The 26,361-nt window shown below is 39.9% G+C and overlaps 2 protein-coding genes across 3 annotated transcripts in view; both read left to right on the top strand.

Moving 5' to 3' along the window:
* PANK1 (pantothenate kinase 1) overlaps positions 1 to 7,129 on the top strand; it is a 36,640-nt gene extending 29,511 nt beyond the window's left edge. For both annotated transcript variants that reach the window (XM_050959598.1, XM_050959599.1), the window contains 3 exons: positions 618 to 741; positions 4,934 to 5,059; positions 5,719 to 7,129. In XM_050959598.1, coding sequence (XP_050815555.1) covers positions 618 to 741; positions 4,934 to 5,059; positions 5,719 to 5,778 — 310 coding nt within the window. In that variant the 3' untranslated portion in view covers positions 5,779 to 7,129. The remainder of the gene's footprint in view (positions 1 to 617; positions 742 to 4,933; positions 5,060 to 5,718) is intronic.
* Positions 7,130 to 19,498: 12,369 nt separating this feature from the next.
* The window catches only part of SLC16A12 (solute carrier family 16 member 12), a 69,263-nt gene continuing 62,400 nt past the window's right edge, over positions 19,499 to 26,361 (top strand). Inside the window, exons 1-2 of the mRNA XM_050959502.1 lie at positions 19,499 to 19,528; positions 19,839 to 19,927. The gene's annotated coding sequence lies outside the window, so the exon portion shown is untranslated. The remainder of the gene's footprint in view (positions 19,529 to 19,838; positions 19,928 to 26,361) is intronic.

The following is a 26,361-nucleotide window of genomic DNA, read 5'->3' as shown; positions in this document are numbered from 1 at the left end:
CTGGCTGTTTTCAAAGAGCTTAGTAGAAATTTGCTGTGCACACTAAACTGAGTACCCAGTGCCTACCTTATGTCCTCTGTCTGTATATAACAGTCACCTAGCTGTATTATGGTGTTTTTTACTTAGGATCGCTCTCCTGTTTTTGTTTTCTAATAAAGTATAAAAATATTCAAAGTTTAGCAAATACAATTTATTTTAATGTAAAATACAGTAATTTTGAAAGAAATACGTTTACCCATTGTAACTGTATTCACCCATTGTGTTTTCTTTATTAAAAGGTCCTTTCTCACATGTCCATGTTATGTAGGGTTGCCAACTCTGACTGAAGCTATTCCAGGAGATTTCCCCCCCCCCCCCACATGACATAATGTCATTTTCTTAAAATAGCTATAAAAAATCTGCTGGATTGCTTTCAATACTCACTGGAAGATGGATGCTGATTGCGGGAGACTCCAGGCCAATCCTGGAGGGTTGGCAACCTTAATGTTATGCCCAGAGTCATCAGCATGAAATCCAAGCAAAACTGTTTATATTGTAAACTTACTAAAGTGGATTTGTGGAAATTTAACCTTTCTGAATAACTTAGAATAAAAAGGATTGTGACATTTCCAACACAGCTTTGGCCACATGATGAGTAAAGAAAAAAGAGATTCCATAAGTAAAGAGGACCTGGCCAGAGCTACCTTGGTCACTATCACCAACAACATTGGCTCCATTGCTCGCATGTGTGCATTGAATGAGGTAAGTCTGCAAATTCACTGTAAGTTTCATTGAGGCTTCTAGCATTAGTGCAGTACAGATAACAAAAACAGCAAGTGCATAATGCTTATACACCTATTCTGTGACTTCCCCGCTAGATAGATGCACACATTTAATTTTGGCTCCTAACTTCTTTGAAGTCTACTGTTAACTCCATTATAAGGTACTCTTTGCTATGAGGCACAGGACATCTGGATTTAAAAAAGCCCCAAGGTTTTATAATAAATGAACACTCCTATAATTAATGATCCCCAGAGCCATTCAGCTGTTTTGACTCTTTAGATCACAGGGACATTAATATCAGTGCATATAGCGAATCAGTTCTTCTAATTATCTCTTGGTTTAGTAGCTCTTGTTATTATCCCACAAGAAGTAAAGTATGACTGCAACATTCTCATTGCTTTGGTTTTTGTGTTTGTTTCATGACTTGGTGGTCAAGAACTATTCATGGAGTTAGTTTTTAGCTCTAAGTACTCTCCATTTTCTGGAAAGTCATCTTCAGTCATGAGGGTTTTCTACATTCTTTTTGCTTTCAGCTTCTTTACAGTGTTGCCTTGTGGCATGGAGTTCAAGCAGCATTGTACAGGGCTATCAAAGCATCAAGAGTTACAACCGAGATCCACGTGTGTTGCATTAAGAGGAGAAAAAGATAACTAATGACCCTCTGCAATGTGTTGCGCCTCTACAAAGACATTTTTTATTCTTCTTTGTTTAATGAACAATTTCTTTTAACTGGATGATCTGTAGAACTACTAGGGAGAATGGACAGATGTGATAAATAACTTGCATTTCATAGAGGACATCTAAATAGATTTTTCCCCACCAGCACTTTGATCATGTTTTGTTATGCTTATTTCAGTTGTATGACACAAAGGAAGAATAATTGTTCACAATGTGTGATGGGCTAGGAGTACAGAGAAAAATCCTAGGCTGAATAATTAATAAAATAAATATTTTTGTTTTAGGAGCAAACTGTTTGCTTTATGTGAGTCACTGGTTGGGATTAATCCAATAACCAGTTCTTGATCTTCTCAGAGAAAGGCAAAGCTATACCCCTACCAGCAACAATGCACATAGCATGTTGTGAAGCATTGTGTGTTAGGTCAGGGCCATGATGATGTTTCCTTTGTGACTCGCTGACGAAACCAGTTTAGGCCCTGAAGCATGAGATTTGATAAGTCTTATGATTGTAGCTTAAACATAGTAATGAAAATTATTAAATATGAAGATGAAGAATTAATAAATAAAAGATTCTTCCTCCTGGACTTCAAAGCTGGGATGGCTTACATAAAGCTGGCAATAGTGTGTAAATTCCATCACCTAGACATTTTTGGGTACATGTCAATGAAACGCTGTCCCATAGATTGGCACAAAGGACCCCCTCTACTGTTCACAGCTGGGGGAAGTGCTCTACATCTTCCTTAGCTGCAGAACACCTAACAAACCATATAAAGTATACAGTAGCCCTCCATGCTGCACCATCAATACAGATTTCACTGTACAGCTAAATTGGCCACACATATGTATGCTATGTAGCCTTCCACAGTTGGGCTACAGTTGTTAATAGTATAATGAAAAACACTACACAGTGTACATCATATGTCATTTTCAGGATGTCATAACTTGATCAGATCAGATCTGAATTCCATCAGAATGCCTCACTGGTTGAAGGCTGTTATGTTTCAACTTTCATTTTGTCTGTAGAACTGTTAAAAGGGTAGGTAGAATTTTATACGATAAGAATAGTGTGTTCTTATTCTCCTTGTACTCAAAAGTGGCTGAACTCTCTTTACTTAAACTTCCACACAAAATGTATCCCTGGGCAGAAGCCAGGCCTAGAAAGTTTTATACCAAAAGGTGATCATGCCAGAAAGTTACAAGTCACTGAAAATAGAAGGTTAAAATTGAAATGGTCATGCCAATTTCATTATTGTAGCCATATTTCCTTCTGTTAGTCCCTATGGAATCTTTAATAGGATTTTTAATCAGTTGTCCAACCAATTAATAGGATTTCTTTAAAAGAATTTGCCATAAATCTTGCATACTTGCGATAGGACAGTGAATGATATGTATGAATAGTTTTCTTTTAGGTTTAGGATCTTCGGTAAAAAAATGTGTATGTCTATGTCAGATACCATTTGTTTTGATTTTCTGATAACTTCATGGTCATATTTGGGGGAAAAAAGGAAAGTTTATTAAGAATGAAATTAAATTTGGTTCCTAAAGAGTTTGGTAGTGTTGCGTTAGCAGAAATGTATTGCATATATCTTTGCCGTCCGTTTGCAAGAAATGTGTTTTACGGAGTAGAAAGCACTGTCTGCTTGGGGAATGCAGAATGCTACTGCCTATTTTTAACCTTAACCTGTAAAATACTGACTTCTTCCACATCTCCAGCCAAATAAGTTCACAGGAGGATATGTGAAGGTATGCTTATGTGGCCACAGATTCCAGAGGGTTAATTAGAAGTTTTCTATCCTCTATCACTGTAAAACTGCATTATCTAAATAAAGCTGTTGTTGCTAAATATAGTCTCTGCGCATTTGACTGTTCTTTTAGCCATGTTAATATAAATAACTAGACCATGATGTACTTCAGCATTATCCAATATCTTACACATTTTGAGTGTGACATCCTCTTCAGACTACACCCTGGACAGTGCTAAAGGACACCATGTCTAGTTATTTATATCAGCATGGCTAAACTACTCGGAAAAGAACAGTCAGGTCTGCAGATGAGACTATATTTAGCAACAAAAGCTTTATTTAGATAATGAAGTTTTACAGTCATGGAGGATAGAAATCTTTTAACTGACCCTCTGGAGTCTGTGGCAAACACAAGCACACGTTATCATTATCTTTTAGAGAGAATTCTGTGGATATTCAGCAGAGACTGTTAATGAAATACATTATCATCCAAGCTCCCAACATGAGTCTTATGAGCTTTTGCACATTTAGGTACTCACTTGCTGCTGAATTGTTGACTTGCTGGATGTGAACTGTTTTAAAATGACGAATGCTAGATTCCGTTTCTCTTTGTACATCATCTCCAGAACTGGATTCAGTGGGGTAACATAGGTGTAACTGAAGGCATCATGGGCTACAGGAACTTTAATTACAGGTGGTTATGTGTGAAAAGGGTTGGCTTGACCTTTGGTTGGCTCTTAGATTGAAATTGGAGAGGGTTTTTTTTTGTTTGTTCCTGTTTTTCAGTGCTTTCCCACATAAACAGAGCACAGTTAACATTGAAACCAGTGAGAGACAATAAGTGTGGAACCTCACCCTGCCATTTTACAAGTCACTTTTCAGAGTGGAACCACAGTTTGGGAATGATGTTTATAGATGCCTTCACGTGTATCTCTAGAGCAATGTTTCCCAAACTTGGGACGCCGCTTGTTCAGGGAAAGCCCCGGACGGGACGGGACATTTTGTTTACCTGCCGCGTCCAAAGGTCTGGCTGATCGAGGCTCCCGCTGGCTGCAGTTCGCTGCTCCAGGCCACTGGGAGCCACTGGAAGCAGGGCCGAGGGATGTACTGGCCGCTGCTTCCAGCAGCTCCGATTGGCCTGGAGCAGCGAACCACGACCAGTGGGAGCCGCGATCAGCCGGACCTGCAGATGCAGCTGGTAAACAAACTGGCTTGGCCTGGCCTGCCAGGGGCTTTCCCTAAACAAGCAGCGTCCCAAGTTTGGGAAACACTGCTCTAGAGTAATCCTTACCAAATACCCTTCAAAGGTTCCCCTGGAGTCAGGTGGATTTGTTGATTATCTTTACTCTTCAAAGGCTGCGTCACTTAATAAATGAAATAAAATTCATATGTAATAAATTACATGGAAATAGCATTGCTAACTAACACTTCAGTTTTACCACATCAGAGAAATATCTCCTAGTATTATACATCCTGTAAGTTCCATGTGATTATATGTATGTAACACATTTGTGACATATTTTATGTCCTGCAAGTGAATCTGCCTGCCTGCTGCCACTTGTCTCCTTAGTAAACACAGCTAGTTACTGCTTTGGGAGTTTCAGTTGGGGGGAATTAGGGATGCATTGCTATGATGTATAAAGTTGAAAATTCCTGCCTTTTTTCCCTCAATAGAAATAAAATTGCATGTCTAAAGCAGCACACATGCTGAATTTAGTTTTATTTTTAATCTTTCTATTGTTATTTTACAGAACATTGACAGAGTGGTGTTTGTAGGAAACTTTCTCAGAATCAATATGATCTCTATGAAGGTGCTAGCGTACGCTATGGATTATTGGTCCAAGGGACAGCTGAAGGCTCTATTTTTGGAACATGAGGTAGGGAAATGTATCCATTAAATTCCTTATTAGTTATAGGAAACTATTTCTGTGATGTTTGAGTGTACAGAGTTGCCCCAGAGAATATTTCTCTTAAAAAGCCAAAGGGGGGTGATAGACTAGGTTCTGTAAAAATGGCCTCAGGAGGTGGTTGAAGATGTAAATCCCTGAATTGTAATTAGTTTGAGTGCTCATCTTGCTGGATTCACTTTCATTTAATAACCCTCAGACATCTGCCCAAAACTTTCTCTGGCATAAGACTATGCATGCAAAATTTCAGGCCCGATACTTGTTTTGGTTGGTTGGGATTTTGTTATTACAAAATGTCAAATGGTGTCGAAATTAGATTAATAGGGTTAGAATAGAAACTGCCTTACCATAAGTGTGGAGCCAATATAGTGGTTCCATAACAAGTGCTGTTTTGACCTTTGGTTAGTCACAACAAGCTGTATAAGGCTTATAATGATACAACTGGGCCCTTTTCTTCTCCCACAGAAATCATTTAATTACAATTCGCGTGTTGAACACTGGTATAGGATGACTGCTCTGACAAGATGTATATCTTTTTAGCTGCCTTATCAATGCTGAGAACAATTATGAGTATTGTGCTACTTGGTTGTACTTCAGAATTTCTGATAGTTCTTTTTTCTGTTTTTAAGGGTTATTTTGGAGCTGTTGGGGCCCTTCTGGAATTGCTTAAAATGCCAGAAAATCAGTGACAAAGCCAACTGGAAGTAGATACCTGTCAAAGATGCTGCTGGATAGAATGAAAGTCACTATAAAGATGGAAATGAAGCCATTATGGCAGTTCTACCTGCTGGATTTGTAAATAATTTAAAATCCTTTTAGCTGATCTCTAACTTTTGGGTTTTGACCTTATACTTCAAAATTCATACTGGGAATAACAAGGTTTTTTTCTGTATACTGTATTTTGGGGGGGATGGGGGGGGACTGTGCAATGTGGCCAAACATGCAGATTTTATGGATTGATTTTAAAAAGTGCATACTGTTTAAAAAAGGACCTATACTATGAGAGACCTACATTTCTTCTGGGGTTTACTGATTAGTGTGGTAATTTTAACTTCATCTAGTAATCACTCTAGGAGATTTTTATCTTATATTTTTCATGATGTTTCATGATTTACTCTTGGTTTCAAATGAAACTACAAAGCTGGCACATTTTACTGTGAACACTAAACTAATTGATTTTGTTGCCTTCACTTTTTTTATTTAAAAAGATACTCTTCCCTCTCATCTCTCCTGCAAAAAGATGCCCTTTCTTTGACTACGTGTGTTTGTTAATGAAGAGACACTAGCAGACACACTGAGATGAGGATAAGATTTGTGTAGTCACTGGCACCTTTTGAAGTCATGAACGTGAGTTAACTGCTCATTGTGGCACCAAAGCCCCTTGCATTTTGGCCTATTCCTTTCTGAAATTTTTGATTACTGGGTCAAAACTAAAACAAAATCTTGTTATGGTAAAACTCATCTGTAAAAAGAGTTCTACGGTACAGATATTATTTATACAGTATATACTTAGCATTAGAAAATAACAAGGGAGCGTAATTTCAATATGTCTGAGGACGTTACTGTAGTAATTACGTAGCTTTTTAAATTTTGTCTTCATCAGATTTGTTGTTGTTGTTCAAATCACACTTTCTAAAATTAAAACCAATACTTATTGTATCATATATTGAATTAGGAACTAAAGTTTAATTTTGCCTCCAGGACTTGGTAAAGTCTGAGTATTTTTTCCTAAATCATTCTGTCTTAGAAATCTGTATTTGAAATACATCCTTTTTCATGTGTCACATGATGTACAGGGTCCATCGGAGGGACAGTATAATTTTAGGGAGCATGTGTTCTCTGATGTATTTTGATTTTGTTTTTTTGTTTCTGAACACAGTCGTTAATTTCCATCTCTCTCAAACCTTGGCTAAATTGATACTAACAGAAGTGTTGACTTGTCTGCTATAAATAAAGCCCTTTACTGTGTGATGGTTTTTAATGTATCTGTAGAATTCATTTCTTTAAACCGAACTATATAAAGTACATAGTAGTGTTTAATTTGGTTACATTTTCCTGTTGTTTTTACAATCTGTTCCTGGTACTTGTTTTTCTTATGTTACATCACTTTGACATTTCCTATTTTGAGTCATCCACTCATCTGAGCCTTTGTGGAATTGCTAATTATGTGACAGGTTTAAAGTTCTGCCATTTTACATTTGACTTTTTTCATCGTGGTTCATAGAAGTCATACAACGTGAAAAACTTTTAACATAATTAACTGTAACATTACTGAAAGAGTTACAGCTGGAATACATTTGACTGAATGCTTCTAGTGCAATATGAACAATATAAGTTACATTAAGCGTTTAAGTTGCTAAAGAGGACAGTTGCATAATCTTGGACATTGTGCGTATGCCTAGACTTCAAGGGCTACTACAACACAGCTGCAGCTCTGCCGCTGTAGCACTGTAGTGTAGACACTTACACGTCAATGGAAGGTGATTTCCTATCACTGTAGTAATTCCACCCCCTCAAGAGACGATAGACTGTAGACACAGCTTGGTCGATACAAGAATTCTTCCAACGACTGAGCTGTCTCTATAGTGTGAGTAGGTTGACGTAACTACATCGCACAGTGCTTTGAATTTTTCATAGCCCTGAGCAATGTAGCTTCGTTTGTAGAACTGATAAATGAAATTGTTTTCAGTTGTTCACTTTATTAATGTAACTTCTGTTCACCATTCACTACACTTGCCTATACTGTAACTTCTGTTTCATATTGTAATTCAAACCCCATTTTAAAACACTCACTCCATTTTGTAAAAGCTTCCTCCAACCTTCATTTTTGCAAACCCTGCTGTAATCTTATTAGTTTAGTTTAGATATGTGAATGAGGTATGTATGAATGATGGAATCAACCTCCAGCCCCAGCCTGTCCTGAAGAGATAAAGTTCAAATACCAATGGCTGAAGACCTAGACAACAGCCCTAAACAAAGTAAGAAGCATCCACCCTAAAAAGAAAAGGACAACAGAACAACAGAAGGAAGATCAAAGCCAGGTTCAAGGCTGAAAGTCACGCCTGCAATTGATGGGTGATCAATCTAAACCCAGAGGCAGCGTGACACAGCAAGACCTATAGACTTTGAATCCAAACTAAAAGCCTATAAAAAAGAAGGGTGAGATGAGAGACTCTGAGTAACATTCTGCTGCCAACATGGAAGGACATCAGTGCCTGCCCAACAGAGATCCAGCTTGTCCTTGTGCCTGGCTTTCCTGGCCAGTTAGCCGCCACAAGCTACGAACCCAAGCTACAAAATCAAGCTATGAACTTAAGCTATCTTCAGGACTGGTAATTATGCAGCAGCTGCAGAACATCTGATGGGGGTGTGTGTGTGTGTGTGTGTGTGTGTGTGTGAATGTGTGAGTGTGTGTGTGTGTGTGTGTATAGGTATTAGGTATAATGTGTGTGTATAAGAATTAAGATATTAGTTATTAGTCATAAATCAAATTATCATAATAAATGTGGCATCTTTGGCTTGTCCCCTTTAATAAGATCCTGCTGGTTTTTACTGGTCTAATATAATTGGTATAACACGTTGACCAAGTCTTAGTTTTGGCTATTTCAAACATTGCAGGCCTCCTGAATTTTTAAAAAGGCAGCAATTATAATGGACATATCAGGTTTACTTTTCAAGCTTCAGTGCCAAGAAGGTAAATTTGCACATGCAGAATCACACATGCAAGTATTTCCGCAAATACCAGAAAATGGCTGGAGCTGTGAGCTTGGGCATGTAAGTTGTGCTCAGGAGGGAAGATCTTTCACAGTCACACTGATTCAGGAGAATTATAGTTTGTATGACAGACAATTTTTTTGGACCTCTCTAAGCAGCCCAAAGAAGTCAAATACTAAAGGGCTGTCCTTTATCTGGAGTAGATTTAAAAAATACTAGTGTATTGTACCTAACTTTCAGGCAAAAGACTTACTGAACATAGCAAGCACTTAGAGATATTTGTTACTCCCAGGAGAAAAGTCTTTGTGTGCTTTTGATTTGAAGTTATAATAGTAAGCCCTGTATGCATTACAGGTGACAGGACAAGACTCAGTTCTGTGTGTTACAGTGTAGAGCACAACTGTATTTGAGACTTGCAGCAGTTTCTTTCCTTAATGACTTACTTTTAAGGCCATGAGTCTGTCCTATGGGTCATGGAAGTCGCTGATTCCTTGGCTTCTTGGACTCTGTGACTTCCGGAGCGGCCGGTGCGGCTGACCCCAGAGCCACCTGAGCAGCTGACCCTATGGCCAGCCACGCTGGCCTCTGCTGGGGTGGCCCTGGGGCCACTCAATCAGCAGCTGGTGCAGCTGGCTCCAGGGGCGGCCCCGGTGCAGCAACAGTCCCAGAGGCAGTCAGCCCCCGCTGCCAGAGCAGAGGCCAGGTGTAGGTCCACCAGGGCCTCCCAGATCAGTGCCCCATTTCCCTCCCCCCCAGGTCCCCTAGCGCAGCTAAGATTTAGTCACAGGCTATTAATTTTTATTTATTGCCTGTGACCTGTCTGTGACTTTTATTAAAAATACCCATGACTAAATCTTAGCCTTACTTATTTTCAAACATCATGCTTCACGTGTATGAAGTGTAAATCCCCTTGCCATTTGTCCATTCTTCTTTTCTCCCCTATTCTTGTGTGCTACTATAGGAAAGCCAGAGGCAAACCAATGTCAGTCATCCCATCAGTACAATTACTTGTTTCTGACCCACTTCTGCCTTGAGCCATAGAGTCCACACACCTGTTTGGCTCTTCTAATGTTTCTCCTGCAGAGAAAAAGACAAGAAGAAGAAGAGATGAGAGAGCTCATTAGAGTTCAGGTGAGCAACAAATCCCCCACCATGTCCTCCAACCTGTGTTGGTTCAGTTTGGCAGCAGCCTGTGAAATGGACTCTTCTGGCTGGGAAAGTAGGATCACCTCTCCCATCTGGAACATTCACTACAGCTCTGGTAAAGCCATGGGTTATTGCTCTATGAGTTGTTCTGCCAGAGGATTTTAGTGCTATTTACCAGCTCTTGTTCTTCTACTTCAAACTGTCTCTGGCCATACTCTGTCCTGTGCCCTCTTCTTGCTCAGAATCTGTCAGTTTTCCCGGTTCCTGCATGCCTCAAGCTGGCGAGTAGAAGAAACAGGTTAGTATCAGAGAGGTTTCTTGGCTACTGCTTAGATACTGTGGGGATAAGGACCATATAGAGGTTTTTCTAGACTTGCTGTTACAAGACAAATAATATAACCCTTTAGAGCTAATATTGACCTTGGCTTTAATGTGACAGAAATCATGAGAAAATAGTCTACTTTTAATTAGAGTTCTGTTTAACATTATTTCTATTCTCTTTATGAAGAAACTCAGTAATTTATCAGTATTTATAAACTGCATACAGCATCCTAGTGTATTTTAGTTGTTTTTCTTCTCAAAATTGTCATATGCAGAACCATTACAAACTATCTTTTGATGCTGTTATTAACCACAAATGAGCTCATATATGTTAGGTGGTTGCAATTGCTATAGTAACAGTAGGGGGACCCATAATATCAGCAATGAAAATTCTGATCGCAGTCACTGGCTGTGCTCTGCATAGCAAAGACATTACACGTTTTGTTTACATTATTACAGACAAAAGTCTGTTCTGTCCTCTTTACTCCTCTTGCCTCTTCCTAACAGGTGATTGATTGATATGAGAAAATCCATCACCTTGCTTAATATGTGCTTTACTTACTGTATTGTATTTCATTTTTCTCGTGACTGGTGCAAGAAGAATACAAATATAGAAACATAATGTAAATTAATGTAAAAAAAGGTGAAAAAAACTGCCTGGTCCACAAATAAAATAGTGCTCTTGAGGAGAAAGCACTTACCTCAATAGACCTTGCAACGTTCCAGGAAGGTCAACAAATTCAGGCTTTCTGTGCAAGAAGAGAAGTGAACTCGAGTTGGAGATCCTCTCTGAAAATAACCCAACCCCAGCCATTATATACAACAGCCCCCAGAATATATTATATAATATATTCTGGGGGCTGTAAGATCAGATGTCTCTGCTGGTCTCAACTGATAGGGAAAAGCAAAAAATAAGGCTCTACTTTAAAATGCTGCATGTATTCTGAACCTGAAACTTAAAGGGCATAATAGGTTCCCTGCTACAATGTTTAAATGTTTTTAATACTCTTTGCATAGCTGTTTGTTTGCATGGATGTGCCCCCTTTTCATGTTCATTTTTATCTCTGAGATTTTTTTTAAAGGAAATGTGTAACAAATCACGACAGTCAAAGCTGCATCACAATACAAAAGAGGTTTAATATTTTTAGCAAAAATATTAGGGTTGAACAACAAATAGAAAAAGGAAGAAAAATGAAGATCAAGAAGTAATAAAAGGAGGTTTGAATAAGAAGATAAGTAAGTAAAAATATATATGTTGCCAATCTTGCATATGATAACAATGTGAGTCACTGTCTTATTCTAGGATTGGCCTGATTTTTAATGCCTTAACATTATTTTTTGCTGTCATGTATATACAAATAAGACACTATATGAATATTATAATTAATCCTCTGAAGCATAGATTGCATTATTTTTATGGTAAAATATTTGGATACAATGTTATTGTAGCCCTGTTGGTCCCAGGATATTAGACTGGGGTGGATGAGGTAAGACAAAAGAAGTTGGTCCAATAAAAGATATTACCTCACCCACCTTGTCTCTCTGCAAAATATCTGTGCAGTGTTCACCAGTGTGAGAGCATCACCAACAGATCTGAATCTCCTAGAACAAACCTATATATATAATTTAATTATTGAGGTTGATATTACAGGATCAGGGCCCTATTGTATAGCATCTAGCACAAATGTGTCAAAACGTTCCCTGCCCTACCTGTGGGCTCGGCTACGTCCAGTAGAAACTGGGATCCTGAGCATTCTAGACTCCATTGCAACAGTGGGAAGGAGTTGTTACAGGGGTCTGAATACAGGGTTCCCAACTCCTCATTACAGCTTGAGGAAGGGGTGAGGAAGTAGACTGCCAGGTGAGGAGATCAGCTAGTTTGCAGATTGTTAAAACATGTTCAAAGTACCATTTCAGTATTAATTCCTGGGACATCCATACAAAACCAGGCCGTGTTGATCACCTTAGCCGTCCTCTCTGAAATCTGCTAAAGAGTCTCTCATTGCCCTAAGGCAATAATTCCTCTGTAAAATGAGCAACATGGGTGAGATTCTCGAGTTTCACTTTGGGGCACATTCTGTTTCTTCTAATCCCATCCCCACTCTCCGTGCTCTAGAGGAACACCAATCGATGTGGGCCCCACTTTATAATGGCCATTTTAAAAAATAACAATAGGTGGTGTGGTTTTTTTCCTCATCTGATTAATAGCCTTTTTATGGAAGGTCAAGTCTCATCAGTTCATAGGGAGATAACTAATCTGAAGTGTAATTTCAATAATAAAGACATCTGAGTACAATATTAGGTAGAAGTTATTGTTGGCTGTGGAGGGTGGTGGGGAGGGGGAAGGTACCTTGAGTAAAGTTTGTTCGTTTTTTTAACTCAGATCTGCTCCTTATGAGAAGAATACGCAAGTTTCAATTTAGATGGAAGTACATATGATTTCTTGTATGATAGTAATACAGTACATATTTGATGCTCCAACTTTGGCAAAGCTATTTCAGTTGTTATCTTCTCAGCACTCATGTTCCTTTGAGACCATCATGAGGATAGTCACAAGTGATTTTTGGCAGGACAAAATTGCAGAGAGGAAAACCATGTGGGGTTGAACTGGTGACAGAATAAACATCCGTGATTGTTCCTATTTCATATTGGTTGGTCCCTCATTTAGGGGCTGTCATGTAAACATGCAAAGAGCCTTTGTATCCAGAGGAAAAACAAGATAATACAAACTGTAGAAACTATGCCAGCCATTTACCCCTACCTCCACAGCAGTACATGAGAGCTAGAGGAGCTGTATATAATATATTTAAAGATGTAAAATGTAATTTGGTGGTTGGAACTAGCAAGGGGAGCATGAGAGGCGTGCCCTGGCTGTGGGTGTAACAGGAGTGGCCTGATGCCCTTTAGAAAAATCCATGCTTATGAGCTCAGTGTGAGAAGACACATCAAGAGGTGGTCTGTAGAATCCACACCCATGTCCCAGATGATACTAGAATAGAGGCCAGTCCATCCTAAAGGGAGAGGGGTCTGGAAAAAGAAATGTGAGGACCATGGGGAAAAGAACAAGATAGTCAATATAGGGGAGGGAGAGTTGGGAACAACATGAGCCAAGGAGGAAAAAGGGAGAGATGGGTGTCGGGGAAATAGAAGAGGATACTGAGGCAAAAAATGGAGGAAGCTAGGAATTGGGTAGGAAAAGTGAGAGAGCACTGGGGAAAGGAAGGAATAATGAAATAAAAGGAAGAGAAATACACAGGAATGAGATATGGTGTAAGGAGGACAATAGGCAACAGGAGGAGAGAAAAAGAAAAATCTAGAGGAATAGAAGGGAAAGGAGAGAACCAGATATGAGGCCCAGCTGTAGGGGTAGAATAGTTTTATTCATTGATTCTGTTCTCTGAATTTAAAAAAAAATTTTTTTATACTTTCCTATAGGGGAAAAAGCTAAGGGGAGGTGGGATGTTTGGTGTCTGTGAAGAGGGTATCTGAGCTCACCATGGCTCCGGACCTAAGTGAGGCGAGTAGGAGTACTGAGAAACGCTGAACCGGAGGTGAGCCATGTTTTGTATGAATCATAGAATATTAGGGTTGGAAGGGACCTCAGTAGGTCATATAGTCCAACCCCGTGCTCAAAGCAGGACCAATTCCCAACTAAATCATCCCCGCCAGGGCTTTGTCAAGCCTGATATTAAAAACCTCTAAGGAAGGAGATTCCACCACCTTCCTAGGTAACCCATTCCAGTGCTTCACCACTCTCCTAGTGAAAAAGCTTTTCCCTAATATCTAATCTAAACCTCCCCCACTGCAACTTGAGACCATTACTCCTTGTTCTGTCATCAGGTACCACTGAGAACAGTCTAGATCCATCCTCTTTGGAACCCCCTTTCAGGTAGTTGAAAGCAGCTATCAAATCCCCCTCACTCTTCTCTTCTGCAGACTAACCAATCCCAGTTCCCTCAGCCTCTCCTCATAAGTCATGTGCTCCAGCCTCTTAATCATTTTTGTTGCCCTCTCCTGGACGCTTTCCAATTTTTCAACATACTACTTGTTATGTGGGGCCCAAAACTGGATATAGTACTCCAGATGAGGCCTCACCAATGTCGAAAGGAGGGGAATGATCACGTATGGGATGGGACTAGACTAGGATTTTTTCCTCTATAAATCAAGCAATGCACACAATGGACCAACCACATCTCCAAAGCTGATGGAATTACACTAGGAATGGATTTGATTTACTAGCCTATAACTGATTGATTTAGTGTTCACACAGTATTTCTGCAGACAAACAGCAGGCCATAAAGCACTTGGTTCCAAAGAAGACAGTTCTTATATGGGTTATATCCCACTCCATAATGCAGAATTTGAGCAACACCTACATATATGAAAACTCTGTTGATAGGGCAGGGGAAAGAAGAAATCTTCTCTCCCTGCTGAGTACAGTCTTAATCCAATTCCCACTGAGGTCAATGGGAAGATGTGATGGGATCTGACCCCGGGATACAGACTGGAACTGTGGGACTGCTGTGCCCCCTTAAGTCTCCAGTCTGGGTGGTGTTTCACAAAGCTATGCCAGTGACAAGCAGCCTCCAGGCACTGTGATCACTCAGCCATCAGCATCTTGGGACTCACAACCTAAGCCACTCACGAATAAAACAGAAATGGACACCAGCCAATCACCCAGCTCCCAGCCTTGCACTCCAGAAATATACCATCTTAGGCTGCTCAAGACTGCCTTGGACTATGCAAGCTAATCAATTAGTTCACCACTCTGACAAAGTGTAGTGGACGTGCAAGTCTTTGTTAACCCAAGCTGAGATTCCCCAAGCACTTCCAAACCCACACTGTTTTAGGTAAAATAGAAAATAGATTTATTAACTACAGAAAGATAGATTTTAAGAGATTATAAATAGCAGTCAGAGAGATCACAGTTGGTTACATAACAAATAAAAATAATTTTCTAGTCTAAATTCTACAAACTAAGCAGGATTTGAATCAAGCAGTTTCTCACCCCACTAGATGTTCCAGGCAGTTTACAGCTCTTAATACACAGGCTGGATTCCCTTCTCAGCCTGGGACCAATCTCCTCAGTTCAAAATCTTTGTCTTCCAGATGATCTTCCAGGTGTTGAGATGAGGGAGGTGAGAGGCCCAGTGATGATGTCACTGTATCTTTTATATTTTCGTCCAGCTGCTAGAAAGATCCTTGCTGTGATGTGGGGGTTAGGCAGCCCTCACTGGGTATGTGCCCTCTCTGAGGAATTTCTGGGGTAGTGGATTCTTCTTAATGGGCCATCAAGACCTATCTAGGTGGTCCCAGTGTAAATCTGTGATGCTCCTTTGTTGCCACTGAAAGGCTGGCTGTGGGCATCTCCCAACCTCACAACATATTTCAGTCTCACACACAGAAATACTTCATAACTTCAGATACAGTGGTAACACACAATTCAACAGGGCAGTAATGTGCAACAAATCAAGACTTCTTAAGTGATATCTCACAAGGCATACTTTGTACAAAACACATCAAAATCATATCACAGTCGTGAATATGGGAGTCTAGGGTGCTACTTTGAGGTACAGAGTGTCACAGAAGACTCTTGTAGATTTCAGTGGGTTTGAAATCAGGCCCTATGTGTGTCAATAGAAAATTAAGCTAATTTCCATTTACAGTAAAATCATTTTTCTTTTTAATATTACTTTTTTAGTAATATATATTTAAAAGTTTGTTTTTTCCACATGTGGGTGTGTCCTCTATATCATTAGTAGTTACCTCCCTAACATTGCTTATTCACAGTACACAAGAGAAGCAGCAAGAGGTGTAGAACCCCTAAATCGTTTTTGACATCAGGAGCAGTTACAGCATATTGACCAAGACTCTCAGTTCTTTTTTGATGGCCACTAGTACTTCGTTCTGTTACATACAACTGTCCTTGGAAGCTGCTTGCATGGCTGGGTCAGCTGCCCATTGTTATGCTCATACAAAGCACACGGGATCTTTTCAGGAGAAGGCAAATACGCTGTATTTATTGAAAATACAACCGTTAGCGTATGCTTTTCAGTCACACACATACGCACACACACACAGAGTCCTGCCAGTTGATGTTTATAGTTACCAATCTGTTGTAGCTCGAGTCAATCTAATGGCCAGTTAGATTGTGCAGGAGTGTGGAGCTGGGTTCTGTCGGTGGCGATCTGATGTTCTGAGGCTTTGCAGGACTGAACCCAGAGTTCCATGGCAAAACACCCCAGCTTTATAGTTGTAAATTTGAGTTCATGCATTTTGCAATATCATCCTGTAATCATTGGTCATTAAGTGGTGTTATCATTTGATGGTTATTGTCGGGCTTCCCATCATTATCTCCTATTTGTTGTCTTGCCTTCGGGTGTGCCTGCATCACCTCTGAGGTCGTCAATGCTGCTAACATGTTTAACATCAGATACAATGAATGTGTTCCAGTTGTTTCCTGGTTTTTCCAAGTCTCTTACTTTTTCTTGGCCATCTGGACATTTGTGATGGCTTTCACACCTTATCTTTTCCTGATGCATGCATTTCTCATTCACACAAACAATCTCCTATAGAAACCTTCGAAGGTATACAGACAGTAGTATAGTATATTCAGCAGAATACATTGTAAATCAAGCCTTACTAAATCTTATAACTAAAACAATTCACATTGGGGATTCAGGACCCCAACGTTCCTCTAATCTCCTTAACATAGATACAATACAAGATCCTGTCTCTTACTTACTAAAACCTTAAAACAAAGAAATGTATATTTAGCTAGAGTGCCTAATTTGTAATACATATAGGAAACCATACTAGATATTATAACTTATCCTAAAACAAAAGGGTGACCATAATCAGTCATAAGGATTGTTCTGGTCTGTCATTCCTTTCTGCTATTCAAAAAGGGTGGCTGGCAGGATGAAATCAAATCATATATTAATTCTCATAGTATGATTATAAAATCCTGCTCCTACACCATTGCTTCCACTGAGCCAAACTCCAGAGGGACTGGGCATATGGCACATCTTTAATGGGCACCAGCATGCAGCAGTTAGTCTAAAGGAGGTGGCTTTTGTTTTCACATGGTGTTTTCTTTCTAAATTCCATTTAAAAAACAATAAATCAAGTTAAAGTTGTGATTTAAAGCAATGAAGGAGAGAAAAGAAAAAGCCAAATTTGACAGCCATCATACCAAAGCAACATGTCGCTCCCTAGCCTGAACTCTTTTGCCTTTTTGCTTGTTTTGTTTCCACAATGGTCTGAGATACAGATGCTTCCTGACTCTTGTGTCTTTCCAAGTTCATCACGTCACAGTTTTCAAACTTGGAAGCAAATCTGATTTTAATAGTGTGTCCTGCTGGAATGTTTACATGGCACTAAATGGAGTAGTTGTGGCATCCATACTGCATAATGGGAGAGTTCTACAAATATGTATTAGAGTTAGATCTAATGCCCATTGAAGTCAATGGGAGATTTCAGTGGGTGCTAGCTAAAGCCTTAGTTCATTAGATAATTTCCATTTGTAGAGTGAGTCTTCAGGATAACTTTTTCAGTGACACACACACAATATCGTTTTACACCTTTGGCTGAGTGGAACTTCTCCCCAGGTGGAAATACTACGTGTATCCTATTCATTCCTGTTCTCACAGCAGCAAGGGGGATGCTTTGAGCAAAAGAAAAGGGATCCAGCATGCTGGGAAATTCAACATGCAGATTGGTTAGCATGGGAGTAATTACTTAGTGGTTGCAATAGTGGTGTCAACAGTACACTACATCAGGATTGGCAACATTTCAGAAGTGGTGTGCCGATTCTTCATTTATTCACTCTAATTTAAGGTTTTGTGTGCCAGAAAGTCTCTTTCTATAAGTCTATAATATATAAGTAAACTATTGTATGTAAAGTAAATGAGATTTTTAAAATGTTTAAGAAGCTTCATTTAAAATGAAATTAAAATGCAGAGCCCCCCAGACCAGTGGCCAGGACCCTGGGCAGTGTGAGTGCCACTGAAAATCAGCTTGCATGCGGCCTTTGGCTCGCATGCCATAGGTTGCCTACCCCTGCTCTACATCATTTAAGCACAAGCCAAAACATGGTGTGTTTTAATTGGCTATTGATGCATCACTATTTGTTGTTTTTTTAGCATCCCATGAATGTGCTAGACTGCACAGAGGACAAATAGACTGGTCCCAGCCCCTAAAACCTCAGAGTGCAGATGCTGGACTTGGTAGAAAGTGAGGATATAAGATACAGTGAGGATGAGAAGGTTTAGTTCATCAAGCCAGCGGAGAACTCTCCGAACTAAACTCTGTCCTCTCTCTCATTCCTGCCTTCTTCAAACAGTTAGAGGAAATAGCTCAGGACTTTGACCTGAGTTACGATGTCATGCCTGCCAACTGGTGGCCAGTCTATAAAGCAGACTTAACTACTCCTCGGTCTCCCCTGCTGATTGTGCTCTTTGCTAGCATTCCAGATGTAGACATATCCTCAAGCTGGCATCTCACTGTTTCCCCTGTAACTCATTTTATGAAATGTATGAGTGTATTCATAATGGGGCACAGCTGGCCTAGTACTGTTATAGCAACAGAAATGCTGGGGGAAAAATAGAATAATTTCTTCAAAGGAAAAGGCTATTTCTTGCTTTCTCTTTGGGCTCAGTTTGGAAATTAAAGTCTCAAATAAAATGGAAATAAAATTACTGGAGCTGAATGAAAACAGGAGACATTTTTCACTAGAAAGTCTTCCTCCCCTCCTCCCACGCCTTTTTATTTGTGGCTGAAAATTTTCAGCCAACTCTAAAATAGTCTAGAAGAACTGACTTCAGATTGGTGATGGGACCCTCACCATCAGTCTAACTAGATGGAAAAAGGAGTTTTGATAAAGAATATATTTAATAGAAATGCCAGTATCAGTTACTGGAATCCTGTTAGCTTTTAGAGCAGCCTCAACTCAAGTGTGTTTGACTAAGTAAACAAATCTGTGTTATTCTAAGAAGATAAGGCATTTTGAAAAGGATCATGCTGTTACTCAACTAGAGTTCAGCATATTTGCTCTTGGCTACAGCAGACAGCTCAGAATTCAGATAGGTTAAAGTTTAGCTGAAGTCTCCTGAGTTAGTGTACAGCTTTCACCAAAAAAAATCACAGTGACGAATAATCCTGAAATATTCATCAGACACAGAAAACAGAGATGAGGATTCCAGCCTTGATCTCTGTGTTTCTCATCATTTCCTTTTCTATCTCAGCCACTGGCTACAGGTATAAAAGATCCCCCTGTTCCTTCAAGTAGTGGAGATAACTGGTATCATTTCTCCAGCAAGCACTGCTGTTGCTGTCTAGGCTTGCACAGCATGGACAATTCTGCAACGCATGATCAGCCTCTTTAAGGTTTGAGTAGGGAGGGACTATGCTGGAGGCTAAGGTGTTTTGTTGTTTGTGAGAGCCCCAGGACCCAGGCATTGGCATCATCTCACTTGACAGATTGCTTTCCTCATTTTCAGATAGGGAGGAGCTAATGGCCATCCATAGTCTCCTGTGGTGTTTTACCATGATTTTTCTCCATTTTCAGAGCTGGAACCATGTTTTAGAAGTTGCCTTTTCTCTAAAGATGATCCTTTTGGATGACTTGGACTTTGATCCGGGTGAAGAAGCATAAATGTAAGTTGTTTTTCTTTCTTTCAATGAGTATTATTCACCTTTTCCCAGGCAGAGTTTTTGAATCTCTTACATTATTTATTTAACATCTCTGCTCTTTTACTAGGTCATTGAGAAGTAATCTTCCAAACAAAAGTTTGTTACAAAGCAGATATGCAAAGAGATTGTAGTTTCCTGGACAAATCTAAACAGCTTTCTCTCTTTTATAGTACAGTGGTGGTGACATTTTAAAAATGTTTATTCTATTTACATCTCATGTGCCTTTTCGCTGTAGTCTATCAACCTCACATCTTGAGTTATTAGATCCTTTACTAGGCGGGGGCAAGAAGGATCCCTCCTGATATCACCGTGTGTGTGTGTGTGTGTGTGTGGAGTGGGAGTAGTTGTGTGAGGACATTATATAATAAGTGGCTTCAGACGTTGGTAACACTGTGACTTTTCAGCTTTGAAAAGAGATGACTAACAGGATATGATAGAGATCTATAAAATTGTGACTGGTGTGAAGAAAGTGAACAAGGAAGTGTTTTTTACCTCTTCATATAACACAAGAACCAGGGGTCACCCAATGAAAATAATAGACAGCATGTTTAAAACAAGCATAAGGAAGTACTACTTCATCCAAACGCACAGTCAACTTGTGGAACTGGATGCCAGGGGATGTTATGAAGGCCAAAACTATAACAGAGTTCAAAAAAGAACTAGATAAGTTCATGGAGGATACGTCTATCAGTAGCTATTAGCTAAGATGGACAGGTATGCAACACTATGCTCGGAGTGTTCTTAGCCTCTGTTTGCAGAAGCTAGGAGTGGAAGACAGTGGATGGATCACTTCACAAGAGCCTGTTCTATTTATTCTCTCTGAAGCATCTGGCAGTGGCCACTGTTGGAAGACAGAATACTGGGTTAGATGGTCTAACCCAGAATGGCCATTCTTATGTTAGTGTTGGAGACAGATCTGGAGGCTGAAACCCCTTTATTCACAAAACAAGTAGAGAAGAGCAAGCTCCCCCTCACCAGCCTGCTCATTTGCCTCAGCCTGCTCTTTGGAGGAAAGAGCCTAGTTTTGTTTGTTCCTTTTCAGGCCTTGACTTTTCTGCTTAGCCTGCAAACAAGATTGCCAGGTGTGGTGGTCATGTTAGTGATGTGGACACTTGCCCATTAGGAAATGAACTGAAATCTACCCACTTTTTTTTTTATAAAGCACAATAAAAAAATACCACAGAGAAATGCTCTTCATTCCATAACAACTTATTTGGGCTTGGCTTGAACCAGTAACCTATCAATGAAAGGAGTTGTCTCAGTTACCAGTTTCCAGATCCATCCATTCCCTGCATGCAGTGCATGTTCTTACAGATGTTAGAAGATATAGTTCATATGCCAGCAGAGACAAGACAACACTGAACATTCTTCACCAAGGGTAGGCTTTAGGCTTCAGGTGTGTAGATGGTGACTGGTACATGTCATCCAAGAATTGTGCAGGATGCCTTACATAGACCCACTGGGAGCAATTGCAAGTCGTCTTTCAACAAAAGCTGAAAGAAAGGGGGACCATCTCCAGCATAAGATTAACATCTCATGTTTTTCAAGGCTGTCTCCAAAATTACATAGGTGGGTTTGTGTGGAATCATTCTCTTACATGCTTGTGCAGTGGAAAAACTGTATGAAAAATTGTTGATACAAATGGAAACATTGATTCATGCTGACCTACTAGCTCTCGGTTTTTATAAGATTTTTTCCATGGACGGAACTATGACACCTAAACCCTCCTCTTTCTCCTCCTCCTCTCATAAAACCACGGTGGTATGTCTGATGTTCAGCGCTCCGGCTGTGTGCCACTTTTACCACTAGATGGCATCATTACCCCGGATTTCAGTTATTTATGCCGGTAAAATGTTGAGAAAAGAGACGATCCCCCATCCATCTGCTTTACCAAAGCTGAGTGAAAAAGTATGCCATTTCTTTTGCCAGTTCATTTTGTATGATCCCCCTTCACTTGAAATGTAGATCTCTTATTAATGGGTGGCAGTCTGGTAGCTAGTCCCTGAATGTTCATTGTGAGATTGTCTTTCGTGCACACCACCTCCCACACTGAGAGTGGCAGCTTTGCTCCGTGCAAGCTGGCCAGTTGGTGGATACTTTTCAGAGGATGGTTGGTCATTAGTATTATCAGCATTTTACAGTTGGAAAACCAGAGACGGAGGGAGTTCAAGAGCCTCAGTTTCCCCATCTGTGAAATGAAATCAATGTCCTTCACAACACCGCCAGCTTTGTGAGCTGGTGTGGAGTGGGGAGAGGGCTGTGGCTTCACCTCCATCTCCCCCCTCTCCCAGTTGGGTATTGCACACCCACTAGGGAGTAGGGAAGGAGCAGTGGAACTGCAATTTTGCAGCAGTTTGTAAAGTCCAGGTGAAGGGAGAGAGGTCCTTGACCTCTCCTCCCAACCCACGCTCTGTAAGAGCCAGGCAGAATCTTGTCTTGTATCTGTAGTGTTGTGTTATTTTTTATACAGTATGAACTACTAATTCCATGTGTGTGGAAGAACATTCCAAGCCATGTTACAGACTGCCCCAAGGAAGAGCAAAAAGCAGCGGCAGTGCCCCTGAGGCTGCCAGCCTTCAATAGTACAAAGCAACACCTCAACCTGATCATGGAAATGGGCTCTATCTAGCCTTTAATCTGGGGTTAACTGGTTGGAAATCCATGAACTAGAATTGTTCTTTAAGGGGCCAGTCTTGAAATGTGATGAGCAGCTCTTGGGCTTACTTCACAGGAGGTGGTCAGCACCTGACATGATCAGGTTCTAAGTATCCAAGGATCTAACATCACGTTAGTTAACACAGTTTCTAACAAGATGCATTTTCCCAGTGTTGACAATGCCTGGAGGATTTTACCTTTCAGGCTTTTTGGTATTCAGGCTAGTACCTAGTGAAAAGAATAAGAGATCACTTCTGTACTTTCTCATATCCAGTTTTAAAGTATGCAAGCTGGTAATTACTGAATGGAAATGGATATTTTTGTTCAACTAATATTAAAAATTGTTCTGCCTATATTTAGCCTACCCGATCTAAAAGGCTCTAACCAGTAACTCTTTCAGAGATGCAGGAAAGTGGTGCTGAGATGTATGTAAAATGGTATGTGAAGAGACATGCAGTGATTTCTAATCCCTCAACAGCTATGGGAGGGTAAATATTAAGCTCTTGTTAATTTCTCATATTTCTTTTTTTTCCCTCTAACCAAGATTTCAGCTAGCACAAATAATTGTCTTCTTAATTAATTCTATACTGTGGACATTTCTTCCCTAAGCTTTATTTTCTAAGTTTTGTTTACAGGTCAACCCCTGTACATTTTATCTAAATATATCTATTGGAACTGGAGTTGTGATTGATGCATTTATGTATTTTTGAGGCTGCAGTATATTCTGGTGTTGAATTTAGACTATCTTCTGATCTCCCATTGACGTCCAATAAATAGCTAAGAAAAACTACATAATTTGGTCTCAAGAGCCTTTCCTTATTGGTCTTGAATGTAAGGAGTTAAGAATTGCATGTTCCAAAGGTGTCCAGGTTTGGGTTATAGATGCAGATAGGGAATTCTGTTTATGGATGCCAAGCCTGAGAGTTTGAGCCTGACTTTCAGAGATGCTGAGGACCCAAACACTCACTGATATCAAATGGAGCTGTGGTGCTCAGCACCTCTGAAAACTACAGGCAGTCCTCAACTTTACAATGTTTGAGTTATGGTAAACAACACTGATGAAGTTTATAAATTGACACTCTGTTTTGACTTTCTAACGTCAGTTTCAAATTTACAATGCTCAATCCGATGCAATGCTATGCTAGCGAACAAGTTAATATGGTCATACGTGCACACTGACATTCTGCGCCACCCACCTCCCTGACTCAAGATGTTCAGTTGCTCTTCCGATGCCATTTTTATATGGTGAATCTTTGTGTTTCCAAACTTCTTCTTAACATTTTGTGTTTATTTTCCCATAATAATGGCAGAAAAGAATAAACCTGATGTTTCTTCTTCTCAGAAATGTAGAACAATTACTATGGAAACAAAAATGGAAATAATTAAGAGGTTTGGAAAGGTGAGACACCAGCTGAAATCGGTAGAGCTTTGGATAGCTCCTGAATGACTATCGTGACCATCCTTAAAGACAAGGAAAGAGTTCAAGAACATGTTAAGGGCTCAGTTCCTATTAAATCAGCTGTGATAATGAAACAGCGTGTTGGACTTATTGCTCAAGTTGAGAAATTGTTAATCGTTTGGCTGGAGGATCAAAATCCATGTAATGCAAGTAGGGGGTAGTTTATGTGTTTTAAAGCCGGGGACAATTCGCATAACATCAGGGTCTCAGGTGAAGCTGCCAGTGCTGATGAGAAGGCAGATTGTGCTTTTCCTGAGACATTGGCTGAGATCATTGAAGAGGATGAGTATTGTGCTCGGCAAGTTTTTAATGTTGACAAAACTGGTCTCTTTTGGAAAAAAAAATGCCACCGAGAACTTACATTGCCAAAGAAGAGAAATCCATGCCAGGGCACAATGCTGCTAAAGATAGGCTTGCTCTTTTTCTTGGTGCAAATGCTGCAGGTGACTTTAAACTTTTGCAGCTTGTGTACCATTTGGAAAACTGCAGGGCTTTCAAGGGATATTCCAAGACATTTCTTCCAGTGATATGGAAATCTAATCCTAAGGCTTGGGTCAATAAGAACATTTTTGAGGATTGGTTTGATCATCGTTTTGTGCCAAGCATCAGGGATTATTGCAGCAAAAACAGTCTTGCATTTAAAGCATTGTTAATCCTTGACAATGCTTCTGGTCATCCAACCATCCTTGATGACATGCCTCCTGACATTAATGTAGCTAAATTACTCATCTATAATTGATTGAGTACAAAAATCTGAGTTATTTGGGTGCAAATAGTGTATCTGGCCTTGGTTCAGGAACCAGTCCCACATTTATAACATTGTTCCTATGGAAAAATCAGTTCAGAGATAGAAAATTTTGACTTAAGACGCAATTTTCAGGAACCAATTGTGTCATAAGTCCAAGGACTGCCTGTAGTCTCAAGATGTCACAGGCTGGGCATCCAAAATTGGAGGCACCTGAAATCAGTGGCCATTTTTTAAAATGTTGGCCTAAACACACCATTAAAATATATCCCTTAATCTTGGTCTGGGGAGGTTTAATGGGGCAGGGAGAGGGAGGTGGTGCTGTGCTGCTTTGAGTTTATCACAAATAATTGCTGTAGGTGAAATATTAACATTTGTGTACAGTTGTTTGTGTGAGACAGCTAATGATACTATATACTGCGAGCATTTATTGCCCTCCCAAACTTTCCAAAAGCATTCTCTCATACATCTGGCAATTTCTAGCATCATGGTTTCTATTTGTTAGATGTTGCATCACACTGTTTTCGGAAGAGGTTTGAAAAATTTGAAAGTTTCATTTTCTGTCCCACATGGACAGAAAACTAAACAAGAGCTAAAAAATTATATTCCAGGAAATGCACTTCTTCACTGCCCAGTATTCCAAGTAAATGAATGTGTTCCTTTGATATTTTGATATAAACAGAAAATTTTAAGAGAGAGCAGTGAAGGGATCAAAGTGAAATTCATGTCCATTATTGTTTGATAAACTACTTCATGTAATATCTCAAAGTACTACTTCTCATGCAGCAGCAAGTGAAATGTACATGGGCAAAAAGAAATGTCCCCGAGTAACATGGGAAAACCTGTCAGAAAGACATGAATGTAGGACAAGATCCTGCAACATTCTTACTGGAACGGAGAATTTCTTCCAGTTCTTTAATGATTCAATGAAGTCATGTATATTACTCTAGCCAGTCCGATCTCAGCCCCTACTATTACTGACCACTATATATACATGATGTAAACAAGTTACATGATTTGTTAAAATGTCATTTTCCTGTGCAGCAGACTGTAGTTGCATTACAAAATGTCCATGTATTCCCAATCCCTGCACCGTTATTGCTTTATTTATTTGGTTAGGTATTTATTTATGTATGTGTTTTTCTATGGTGCTTACCACCTTCATATCTGAATGTATCTGTACAACACCTCGGAGAGGTAGGAAAGTATTATTACCCCTATTGTATGAAGTAAAGAACTGTGTCTTGTCAACACAAATGAAATAGTAGTTGGCTAGATCACCACCATTATTGTTGCCACTGAGGATAAAGGCCAGTGCAGGCATAGGTGCTGACTCTGTGTGCTCCAGAGTTTGAGCATTCACAGAAATAAAATAGTGCATACTCAACATCCACCAGCAGCCCTCTCCACAGTGCCTCCCACCCACTGGTGGGCCCTACTGATCAGTTTCTCCCCTTCCCTCTCAGTGCCCCCCCCCAGCGATCAGCTGTTCAGTGGCATGCAGAAGGCATGGGTGGGGGAAGGGGAGGAGTGGGAGCA

This window comes from Gopherus flavomarginatus, chromosome 6, assembly GCF_025201925.1.
Source record: "Gopherus flavomarginatus isolate rGopFla2 chromosome 6, rGopFla2.mat.asm, whole genome shotgun sequence".
Classification (NCBI taxonomy): Eukaryota; Metazoa; Chordata; order Testudines; family Testudinidae; genus Gopherus; species Gopherus flavomarginatus.
Note: the sequence above shows the minus strand (reverse complement) of the source record. Positions and strands in the feature narration are given on the sequence as shown.